The 12,813-nt window shown below is 31.9% G+C and overlaps 1 protein-coding gene across 1 annotated transcript in view; it reads right to left on the bottom strand.

The window, feature by feature from the left end:
- Positions 1-12,813, bottom strand: part of TRAPPC11 (trafficking protein particle complex subunit 11) — a 74,757-nt gene that overhangs the window by 49,273 nt on the left and 12,671 nt on the right. Inside the window, exons 2-7 of the mRNA XM_051966654.1 lie at positions 10,656-10,869; positions 8,178-8,347; positions 7,608-7,678; positions 5,230-5,344; positions 1,759-1,858; positions 1,322-1,395 (exon numbers count right to left, since the gene is read on the bottom strand). Of these exons, the coding sequence (XP_051822614.1) occupies positions 1,322-1,395; positions 1,759-1,858; positions 5,230-5,344; positions 7,608-7,678; positions 8,178-8,347; positions 10,656-10,859 (734 nt within the window). The 5' untranslated portion in view covers positions 10,860-10,869. The remainder of the gene's footprint in view (positions 1-1,321; positions 1,396-1,758; positions 1,859-5,229; positions 5,345-7,607; positions 7,679-8,177; positions 8,348-10,655; positions 10,870-12,813) is intronic.

Here is a 12,813-nt window from a genome sequence, read left to right as displayed (position 1 = left end):
ATGAATAAATTATTTTGTAAGTCTTTGATGTTAAGATTCAAAGAACATGGTCTGACTCTCATGATATTTTGAATTTGGAAGGCAGCATAACAAAAGCCTGCCTCTGAGTAAGGAAGTCCTAGTTTCCAGTTTGATACTTTGGCTGTGTGACCCTGAAAAAGTCACTTAAAATTGTCTGTGCCAAGGGAATTTCCTAAAACTATAAATTGTAGAAAAGGTACTAGTTTGCATTGGTAAAGGATTACTTCCCATCAGGAGTACTCCATACTGACAAAATCACAGATCTATACAAAAAAAAAAAAGTTTGAAATAAACAGTTCTGTTTTGTCAATAATCCAATAAGGAAGCTCCCATTTTGCTCCTTTATTTTTCTACTCTTCAAAACTCATCTCTGGCCTGTCTCCTCCCTTTCACTGTTGTAAAAAATATTCTTGTATTCTGCATTATTGAAAATAATAATCCCTGCAAGAGGCCATTGTCAGCTCTATTAAGTTCTCTATTTTCAAAGGTATGGCAAGTGCAGGTGAAAAGATGGGAACTGTGTCAAATTAAATTCTTTGTGGTTGAGTACTTGGTTACTTACTTTCAGCAAGGTTTATCCCCTGTTCAAAAACTCTTTTAATAGCTACAGAAATACACAGGAAGCTAAATGTGAGTTGCCGGGATTTACTGCTGTTGAAACCATATAAACGAACAATTTCCCCTGTCCACTTTTAATATTAAACCATATAAAGAGACTAAAGGCTGAATGATACACTATAAAGCTGCTCTGTGAAGATTATGTAATCTAAAAGTATAAGAATGCTCCCCTACTACCATTTCTGTCCCTGAAATAGGAAATCTCATGGAAATTCTAAAGACTCAGCCAAGAAAACTTATAGAGTCCTCCAAAATAAAATTCACCTGGTGATGTAGTTTTAAAATCATACCAGTCAATTAACTGCATACTAATTTAGTTCAAAAATCAGTTTTATTCACAGTTCAAATGAAAATGCTATTAAGAAACATGAAGAGGGAAAAAAGCCAAGTAAATTTCAGAATTACACACTAAAAATTGCTTTGAACTTGAAAAAAATTTCAATGTTTATAAATATAAATTAAAATGCAAATAAATCATTCAGATTAAATAAACAAACTACTACAAATTTATTCCAAGTTAGAAATAAGATATTAAAAAGATCAAAAAAAGAATATTTTTTTTAGGACAAACTCAGAAAATGTTAAGCATAAATAGATTATACATTTTAAAAATACAATCTGGTAGACACAGAATATTTCAAATTGCTAAGAAAAAGGAAAACAGGAAAAGTCATACACTTACTTCAGAGCATTCTGTGTATCTTGTTTAAGTTCACTGAAGAAAGCGATTTTGAATTGATGTCTGACAAATAAAAGCTGGGAAATGTAAAATGAATTATTGCCACTACATATAATCCTACAACAAGTAGAAAATTACTATATATCTTAAAGTGAACTTAAAATATACAACACAGAAGTATAAGGAAGAGCTAATAGAGCAAACCAAAACAGAGCTGAGAAAAATTTACAATCTACCTCTAAGTACTTAATTTAAGGCTCATAGAACTACAGATTTTTAATTAACCTTTTGGCTGCATTTGAAAATAAATTATTTTAAACCATTAAAAAGTTCAATATTTTTAAAGTACTTTTTAAAATAATCTCTTCATAAAAATAAAGTTGAAAATTTTACTCTAAAATGACTAAATATTTTTCTATTAGAAAAAAAGGAATACGTACTTGATGCGTTGTTTTGTTCAAAAATTCTTTATGAGATTTTACTCTTCGGATTTCAGTATAGTAGTAAGTTTGTGCATGTTCATAAAAAGCATTTTCTAATCTGCAAAAGAAATGTTTTAATACTGAAATCATTTTAAACTAATTTACACACACACACACACACACACACACATTTTTTTTTGCTGAGGCAATTGGGGTTAAGTGACTTGCCCAGGGTCACACAGGTAGGAAATGTTAAATTTGGTCTGAGACCAGATTTGAACTCAGGTCCTCCTGACTTCAGGGCTGGTGCTCTATCTACTGCGTCAAAAGCATTTTATTTATGAAGCCTGACTTTAATATCAGGGTATATCATTTTTCACAATTTAATAATTTTTAAAGAACAAAGTAAAAATATAGTTCACAATTTAGGCTATTATTATGCCATCATAACATGAAAGTATCTGGAAAAGCTGAAGGATATAGACAGCAAGCATTGTTTATCTACGTCAGTAAATTTAATAAAGTAGTAAGAACTGGTAAACTGAACAACCTAAAAATGGACCCCAAATATATATAAATAGGATAAAACAACTATCTCTGCAATTACCACTGCAATACTTCAACTAGAACACTGGATGAGAAAGAACTAAATGAAATTTGTAAATATCCACAAAGTAGAAATTTACTTCTAGAATGAGAAAAAAATATTTTGAATCTGTTTTCAAAGAGTTTTGATGGGGAATGCTTTAATCCCCCACCAAAATAAAGAAAATACAAAAGGATATGTAGAAATTATTGTAAAATCATTCCGAAGATTGTTTTTATTTAAAACTATATATGATGAACTATTAATGTTCAAAAAGATGATCAAAGATTAAAAACTTTCCAATTACATTTTTCAAGTAATATACTTATATAACCTGTTTATATAAAAAGTTTTATATACTTTTTATAATGCCTATAAATTAGGCATTAATCTGCCTAAATTATTTAGAACAAATTTTTAAAATCCTAGATCCAATCTGGATAGCTTCAGGCTATAGAATCCATGAGCAAGTCTAAAATATCTCATGAAGTACCTACAAAGCTTAGTTTAAATACTCAAAGTATGTTTTATCTCTAGAGGTAAAATATTTAATCCTAAACTTTTTTTTTTTTTTTTGCAAATTAAACTATTATTTTTCTATATGTTTATATATAGAGAGATAGGTAGATATAAATATAGTCATATCTATAGATATGATAAAAGCCTTACTTTTTTCTGAATGTGAGGGCTCAAAATATAAATTGTGACTCAAATCCTGATAGCTTGAGGAAGTCTGTGGATATCATAGCTTGCAGTTTCTAGTTCCAGAATCTTTATATTCCTAAACCATAGTTGCATTATTTTTAGAGGACTTCACACTGAGCATCAGAGGCTCTCGTTTAAGCACAAATGTAAGAAACTATGAATAGCCAAGGAAAGCATCCTGGACTAAGCAAAAAGAAAATTATTATAGTAACTAAAACATTAGCCAAAGGAGAAAGAAAAATAAGGAAAGCAGAAACAGTACAAGCATAGGGATCTTGCTACTTTTATTATTTTTCCCTGCTCATTTTCTACAGATTCTTAACTTGAAATCCACGAATTTCTTTTTTAAAATATATACTTTTTGAAAATTACATTTCAACATAGTAAGTTTCCCCTGTAATCCCACATATTTTATTTTGTCCATTAAAAAACATTCTGAGAAAGGGTCATGGACTTAAGACTATGAAAGGAGTCTAACACATATAAAAAAAGTTAAGAAAGAGGATGGCGGGGAGGGGAAAGAAATAAAATATTTTAATTTCTCTTCCTATCCTGGATACCTTCTTCTCTTCAACCCCCTCACAAAAATACATAGTCCTTTCCTAGTTCTTCAGAGAACTAGAGTAGGCATCAAAAATCAAACCACATGATTTGAACATTTAAACTGAAATTAGAAAAGGATATTATATTCCCTATTCCAGAGGTTTCAAACTTATAGCAAGCCCAGAATGAGAAATATTTAATAAAAGAAAAATAGAACATTATGTCCATTTGTGGTTTTGTGGGTCAATATATAACCTGCAGGCATCTGTTTCTATTTGAGTTTAACACCACTTCTCTATACTATAATCAAAATTAAACTCCAAAAGACATAAAAAATATAGACATGAGAAAATGTGATATGCCCTAAATGAGACTATCACTCCACATGTAGTCTCCCAAGCATATTTTTGATTTTGCCAATGGAACTTGTCCAAGAGCAAGCAAATCTTAATACAGAGCTAAAAACACACAAAATGGACAAACCCATTCTCTGTAGTTAATTAATTATTTTTACAATAACATTTAAGTTCAAATATCAGTTATTATTTTAACTTATATTAACTTTGTTCAAATTAGTTTTTTAAGTGTACAGATTTTCCTTGGTTTTTATTATTTGAAAATCTTGTAGCAGCATAATAGAAAAAGTGGCTTGTCTTCAGACTCCCTCTCCTGATTTTTTTGTTTGTTTGCTGAGGCAATTGGAATTAAGTGACTTGCTCAGGGTCACACTGCCAGAAGTGTTAAGTGTCTGAGACCAGATTTAAACTCAGGTCCTCCTGACTTCAGGGCTGGTGCTCTATCCTAGTACGACCTAGCTGCTTCCCTCTCCTGATTTTAAAACAAAGAAACTGACTGAGGAAAGAGAATTAACTCTATAAAGCTCTTTCCAGCTTTGCCTTTCTACGAGTTTTTCTAAACTTATTACAACCAAATCTACCAATTTTAAGGTAGGTCTTTCAGATTGTAGTTATTGTTTTTGATCTATTTATCTTCATTAATTTTCTTTCCCCAATAACTTGAAGCTGCTTGAGGGAAGAAATTGATGTTATTTCCCTTGGATCCCTCACAATATCTAACACACTAGGAACAGGTATTCAAGAAAAAAAATTTAAATCAAAAGAGTACAAAGTTAAGTTTAGTGGGGTTCAGAGACAAAGGAAGGAGGAAGAGGCAGACAGAAAGAGAGAGAGAAGGGAGAGAGACAGAAAGCAAGAAAATACTAAGTTGTTTAAAACTTAGCCTGAAAAGTTAATTTAGCAGAGCAAAGATTAGCCTATTAAGGAAGGTAGTTAACTAGTGGGAAAGGCTACATGGCACAGGTAAGAGGGCTGATCTAACATTCCAGATACTTGGGCACCTGCTAAATCAAACATTTCTGATTCCTCAGATCCCAGTCAAGCTACTTGATCTTTCTGAGCTACAGCTTCCAAAGTCTATAAAAGGAGACCATAACTGTACTACTTACCTCACAGAACTGGACTAGAAAAAATCTCTTCTAAAATAATATAAAAATATGAGATAATACTGTAGGATAAATTATCATTTGACTCAATTTACATTTTAATAATAAGCTATCAAAAATGTAAAATTATTAACTACTTTGCATATCATTTTTCTACATGAACACACAGCTCTTTTTTTATTTTATCACCTACCTTATAATATAACCCACAAGATGATCAGTATGTGGCAGGACAAACAGAGATTTTCCTGAAAGTTCACAGGCATTACACAAAGCAGCTGCCCTTTCTGAAGCAATCACGTCTTCTCCTATTACATGCCCATCACAAAGACAACGAGAGAGAAAAAAGAGAATAAGACCACAAAATAACTCTCCCTGAAAGCCATAATTACAATCAAAAGATAACTATCTGGGTCAATAGTAACTATTCTGGAGATAAGGTAAGATATTAAAAGATAAGAAATTAAACACAAGAGTTCAGGAATCCTGACAGAGGTATCATATAGTAACATTGGGCTTTGTTTATCCAAACATTTCTAAAAAGTCTCTCTATTTGCTTAACACAACTTTTGCGTTATTGATAATTTCATTAAAGAAAACTTCTGTTCTCAATTTGATATTAAACCTACAAAGAGAAATTGTTGCTAAAATAGGAATAGGAACCTTGAAAGCATGTGATCATGCAGTCATAGAGTTTGTGATTAGAAAATTCACTTTTCACTAAAGAAAAAGAGTTTACGGAAGAAAGAATTTGCCCACAGTTACCCAGTTAGGGAAAGTATGAAGTAGTCTTCCTGACTCGAAGATCTGCACTCCTCAATGGTATACCTAGCTAAAGAACATTGTAGATGTAGTACCACCTAAGTTTCAGCAAAGTAAATAAGCAAATCTCTTATGCCAACAAAATGGAAAGATATGTTTTAGACAACAGTAGTTAAGACAAATTTATAACTAACTGAAAGACTGAACTTAGAAAGACAATGTCATCTGAAAGAGAGGTCTAAATTGTGTACATCAGAGATTTGTCTCTGGCCCTCTTTTATGTAGCATTTTAATTATTGATCTGGACTAAAACATGTTTCAACTTCATAAGTATAAAATGAAAGCATAGTATTTATTTATTTATTTTAAAATTTAATTGTATAACATTTTTCTAATTACATGTAAAGATAGTTTCTAACATTCAGATTTGTAAAATTCTGAGTCCTAAATTTTTTTCACTCTCCTTCACTTCCCTCTCCAATTCCCAAGACAGCAAGCAATCTGATATAGGTTAGCCATGTACAATTGTATTAAATATATTCCCATATTAGTCATGTTGTAAAAGAAGAAAAAGAACAAAAAACCACAAGAAAAAAAAAGCAAACAAACAAAAAAAAAAGTTGAAAATCCTATGCTTCAACCCTCATTCAGTCTCCATAGTTCTCTCTCTGGATGCAGATGGCATTTTCCATACCAAGTCTACTAGAAATGTCTTGGATCACTAAGGAAATCACTTGGATCCGCTAAGAAGAACTAAGTCCGCCAGAGTTGATCATATAATCCTGCTATTAGTGTGTACAATGTTCTCCTGTTCTACTTACTTTACCCAGAATCAGTTCATCCAAGTCTTTCCAGACTTTTCTAAAATAAGCTTGTTTATCTTTTGTAAAGAACAAAAATATTCCATTACATTTATTTACCATAACTTATTCACTCATTCCCCAATGGATGAGCATCTACTCAATTTCCAATTTCTTGCCACTACAAAAACTACATTACTACAAACATTTTGGCACTAACATTTCCAACTTTTATGATCTCTTTGGAATACAGCAATGTTATTGCTGGGTCAAATGTATGCACAGTTTTATAGCCTTTTGGGCATAGTTCCAAATTGTTTTCCAGGATAGCCGGATTAGTTTCACAACTCTATCACCAATGCATCAATAATCTAGTTTTCCTATCTCCCCTTCAACATTTATCATTACCTTTTCTTGTTATCTTAGCCAATTTGAGAGGCATGAGGTAGTTTTTCAGAGTTGTTTTCATTTGTATTTCTCTAATCAATACAGATCTACAGCATTTTTTCATTTTTCTAGATGGCTTTCATTTTTTAATCTGAAAATTATCTGTTCATACCAAATGTGTGCTAATGAATAATAAAATAATAAAGGAAGAGAGAAAGCGAGCAGAGCAACAGGTAGAAGTTGCAACGCTACAGATTTAACTTGATTTAAGGAAAAAGTTCCTAATCATTAGAGCTGTTGAAAAGTGAGAGTTGCTTCTGGAGATTGTGACTTGGCTTCCTCCTTCTTGGAGGTGTTCAATAATCATTTTAAAAGGATCTTGGAAAGGGGAATTCTGTTTGGATTAGAATCAATGGTCTCTGTGGTTCCTTCCAACTCTTAGGCATCTACAATGTACCATTTTTAAAACATAAAAGAAACAATTGTTTCACAAGTTCATGTTACAAATCGCATTTAGACACCAACCAAAAAAGTTATAACAAATATTTCTGGGAGAATAAAAAAAGATTATGAAAGTCAAATGAAAAGAATTATCTATATAGTTTGAGTAATCTTTTCATACCTGGAGGTAAAGGGGTTTTCTTTTGAATGAGTACCACAGCAACTTTTGTATTTCTGCCTTGTAAACTTTGCCTGCATTATGAAAAACAATATTTTAGGGGGAAATATTTTAGTTTAATGTTTAAATGCTTTACTTTTTAGTTAAAATGTCATAAACTTTAACATTCAACTGATTAAAAAAGATCAGGGAAGATCCTCTCATTCACCCAAAACAAAGATATGAGTCCTGATAATTTTCATTCTTACCAGCAATATCAATAGTTAGCGATTAAAGACAACTCATAAAGATATAAAAAATTTCAATTCTTTATGCCAAAAAATCCACTTTGATGTCTCAAAGTTCATTGTTCAAACCAACTAAAGTTTTAAATGTAGGCTAATGTTATCTCTAGATTTTTTTACATCTTCTACTGTGTGAAAATATTTATCATCTCCAGTGGTGAAACACCTCTTTCTCTGGAATTTAACCCTCCCCACAGGGATTAGTGTTTGGCATTAAATAACTAGTACTTACTTTACATTTATAGGATATTTACAAGCTCCTAAAATATGCAAACTAAAAATGCCATACCTTACTATTTCCACTCTAGTAGCACATTCAGACTGCTTTTCTTTCCACTGAGGTTCATCCCAGTCCAATTCATAGAACACAACCACAAGTGCAGGAACCAGATTCAGATGTTTGTTCATCCAACCAGTCTTTAAGATCCCTTTTGGAATGTACCACTCATAGGATGTCCTCTGCAAATATTAATACAAGTTAAAAGGTAAACTTACAAAGTTATTACTTGATTTGAGAGAAAGAAATAAAGACTCGTAGATTGAAGACTATCTCAAGGACCTTCCATGCCTTAGAAATCTATATCTTGACATTTATTGCCTCCACTGGAAGTGAGTTTAAAAGCAGACTTTAGTAAAAGAAGATATATTGCATTTTCTAAAAATATTGGTGTAAATTAAACTATTCAAGATAAAAACTGTACTAAGATTTTTGGAACACCCTGTAATTTCCTTTGTAATAAGAAAAGAATTGATTGTCTTTACAACATCTAAAGGTTAAGTAAAACAGAAAATAGTACTTTAATATGGAGGCAGAATAGCAGCCAGTTTAATGCCAAGACCAATTTCAACCTAACAAAAAGAAAATTTACTAGATTTCAATCGGAATTCCAAAGATCTTCTTCAGGAATTCAGTTGAAAACCCTAAGCAACAACTAAATTGCAAGAGTATGGCAATATACAATCCCCACCCAACTCTTAATAATACAATTCTGTGTTGGAGAGGATGTGGGAAAACTGGGATAGTCATACATTGTTGGTGGAACTGTGAACAGATCCAACCATTGTGGAGAGCAATTTGGAACTATGCTCAAAAAGTTATCAAACTGTGCATACTTTTTGATCCAGCAGTATTTCTACTTGGATTATATCTCAAAGAGATCTTAAAGGAAGGAAAGGAACCCACATGTGCAAAAATGTTTGTGGTAGCCTTTTTTGTAGTGGCAAGGAACTGGAAACTGAGTGGATGCCAATCCATTGGAGAATGGTTGAATAAATTATGAATATTGAATATTATGGAATATTATTGCTCTGTAAGAAATGAACAGCAGGATGATTTCAGAGACGCCTGGAGAGACTTACATGAATTGTTGCTAAGTGAAATAAGCTATACATAACAACAAGAAGACTATAAGATGATCAATTATGATGGACATGGCTCTCTTCAACAATGACATGATTCAAACCAGTTCCACTTGTTCAGTGATAAAGAGAATCATGCACATCCAGAGAAAGGACCGTGGGAACTCAGTGTGGACCACAGCATAGCATTATCACTCTCTCTACTGTTGTTTGTTTGCATTTTGTTTTCTTTCTTGTTTTTTTTTCCTTCTTTCTTGATCTGATTTTTTTTTTTTGTGCAGCAAGATAAGTATATATACATATATTGGATTTAACCTATATTTTAACATATTTAACATATATTGGACTACCTGCCAGCTAGGGGAGGGAATGGGGAAGAAGGGATAATTTGGAATAGAAGGCTTTTGCAGGGTCAATGTTGAAAAATCACCCGTGCATATGTATTGTAAATAAAAAGCTTTAATTTTTAAAAAATTACAATTCTAATGGAAGAAAACAGTTGTTATAAGCTGTCTCCAAATCCTTGGAAAAAATAATACTTGGGGCCAGACCCTCTGAGAACATAAAGCAAAGCATCCATTGGAAGTCCGGATGTTGACTTAGCTGTCACCCAACATTAACAACAGAAAGGAAAATTAATAGAGTGGCTAATGGCTGTCACATTGTAAAATTTTAGAGAAATCCTGATGTTTCCTGGATTATTTGAAGAATCACAGATTCTTTTAAGAATTGATCTTAGAAATCATCTATTCCAAATTTTTCATTTTACATTTAAAGACACCAAGACTCTAAAAGAGAAAATAACTTGGTTCAAGTCACACCGTAAGTGATGCAATTGGGATGAAAATCAGATTTTCTGAGTCTAGATTTCTTTCCACTCTACCAGGAAATCACTGAGCTTCTATACTCATTGTATTAAGAATGAAGTCTTGTATTCAAGGTTGATCTTTAGGGTAGATGTCATGTTTCAAAGCTATACTTTTTTAATGGCTACAAACAACAAAATTTTATATTAATACAATGAGCTGGAGCCAGAAGAAAAGAAAACTTTAGGAACTGTAATGATGCATCGTGGAGATGATGGGAATTTTAATAGTCACTGGTACTTCCTTGTCTTTAGGTTTATGTCAAACTGTTTCATTTTAGTTAGTAAAATCAAGGATAAAACACCAATTCATGGAACAGATGCCCTTAATAAATTCATACCACTGCTTTCTAGTGTGTTAAACTATTCATTTTAACTCTCAAGGACATATGAGTGAATACTCCAATGTGAATAAAGTTTTGAAAAAGTTCAGACAGCTATGTCAGTATAGGTAATACCCCACACATTCATACATACACACATAGACAGGGACACACACACACACACACACACACACACACACACACACACACAGATTGTTACCTTGGTTCTGCATTTCGGATATTCATGGTCACCTGGGAGCACTTTGAAAGAAATTGGTACTCGATCAGCTCTTCGATTGGCACAAAAAGCATCCCAAACAGCACGATGAACAGCATTATAAACTACATCAAGGCCAGTAAGAGTAACAAAGGCCATAGGTCGGCAACATAATTCCACAGGAAAGTCCCATCGGGTGGGACTCATCTTCAATGTTCTGTAAAAAGCATAAAATTTATTTTTACTATACTTAAAAAATTTGTTCAAAATCTTATTTCTACTTAAATCAATTTCTTCCCATTAAGAAATTACTAAAAAGAAAACCCCCCACAAAAAAAAAAAAAACTACTTAATTTTTATTATAGTCACAAGGAGGAAAAGTAGAGAAAAGTGAGAGAAAAGTAGAGAAAAAATAAGATCTTCATTTCTGATGACCAAAAAAATGAAAACAATCAGTGTTGGGAGCAGGGTTAGGGGTAGAAAGACATATAAAGACATATATATATATATATTCCAGTACACAGTAGGTGCAACTATGAATTGTTCCAACAATTCTGGAAATCAATTTCCATATCTTTTGACTCAGTGATCCCAATGCTAGCTAAATATTTCAAGGAAATCAAAAATAGGAAGAAAAGCCTTATATACACAAAAATATTCATAATTTTAAGTCATTTTCAGTTGTGTCTGAGTCTCTGTGGCCCTCTTTAAAGTTTTCTTGGCTTGGTTTTTGTGAAGTGGTCTGTTATTTCTTTTTCCAGCTCACTTTACAAATAGGAAACTAAGATAAACAGGGTTAAGAGACTTGTCTAAGGTCTCAAAGCTAGTGTCTGAATGATTGGTATTAGATTCCACAAGTCACATTTTATCCACTGCACCACCTAGATGCCCATAAAATATTCACAGCAGCACTTTTTATAGTAAAGAACTAAAAAACGAGGTCGATGTTAATTGACTATGGAATGAATAAACAAAATGTGGCTCATAAAAAAATGGAAAAAGAAATTATGTCATAAGAAATTCTAAATATGAAAACATAAACATGCACAGTGAAGTAGAACCAGAACAACCTAATGACTAAAACAATGAAAATAGAGCAAAAAAAAAAAAAAAAAAAAAAAGGAACTGAACACAATGTAATTATGGTAACAAATCTTGGTACTAGATTAGAAATAAGAAAGCATACTTCCTTTTTTTTTTTCCTTTTGCAGAGGAAGGGAATTATGAGTATGGAACAGCAAAACCCAGCTAACATATTAATTAGTTTTGTTCAATTGTTGTCCCCCCCTTTTTAAAATCTTTATCAACAAGAGATAGCTCATTAAATCAAAAAAAGTATATATAATATTTGGGGGGAATCTATATATCTACAAAATTAAGATTCCTAACTCAGTCAAGCATTAACAGCATCATGTTTAAATATAAATTAATAATAAATGATAAATGATAGATTTAAAGAACTACTTCAACTAGAAAGTAATACTTCTTCTATAGAAGTAATACTTCTATAAATGTCTTTATATTTAATCATTATAGTCATAGAAGCTCAATCTCCTTTTTCCTTATTTTTCTAATTTATTTTTCAAGTATGGCTTACTTAAAAAAACATACTCTATCTCAAACAGGGTAAAGGGCAGATGGAATGTGGTTCTGTGATTTCATTAATGTAAGAAAATTTTTCCCACTTAGCCACTCTTCAGTAACGTAACAAGTCTTAGAAAAGCACTAGGGTGGGGCATGGAGGAGTAGAATAAAAATATTAGAAAATAGAAGGAAATACAGAGTTAGCAAGTATAATTGTAAATGAGAATAACTTTAATTTAACTAAATTTAACTAAAAAACAGGAGAGTACAGCAGAACAGATTAGAAACCAGAATACAAGAATAAGCTGTTTATCAAAAAACAACACCCCCCCCAAAAAAAAAACCTTGAATTAGAAAGAATAACATCGAGCTAAAATAATAAGGTGCTTGGGCTGATTTTATTATGCTTTAGCTTAGGTTATTAAAAAGAGAGCGAGAGAAAGAGATGAACAAAGAGACTTCATTTTGCTAAAACATATCCTAAAAATGAATTAATATCAATACTGAAAATATATGCACCAAATGCATAGCAATCAAAATCTTAAAGGAAAAAATTAAATGAGTCATAGAAGGAAAT

Source organism: Antechinus flavipes, chromosome 6 (assembly GCF_016432865.1).
Source record: "Antechinus flavipes isolate AdamAnt ecotype Samford, QLD, Australia chromosome 6, AdamAnt_v2, whole genome shotgun sequence".
In the NCBI taxonomy this organism is placed as follows: Eukaryota; Metazoa; Chordata; class Mammalia; order Dasyuromorphia; family Dasyuridae; genus Antechinus; species Antechinus flavipes.
Note: the sequence above shows the minus strand (reverse complement) of the source record. Positions and strands in the feature narration are given on the sequence as shown.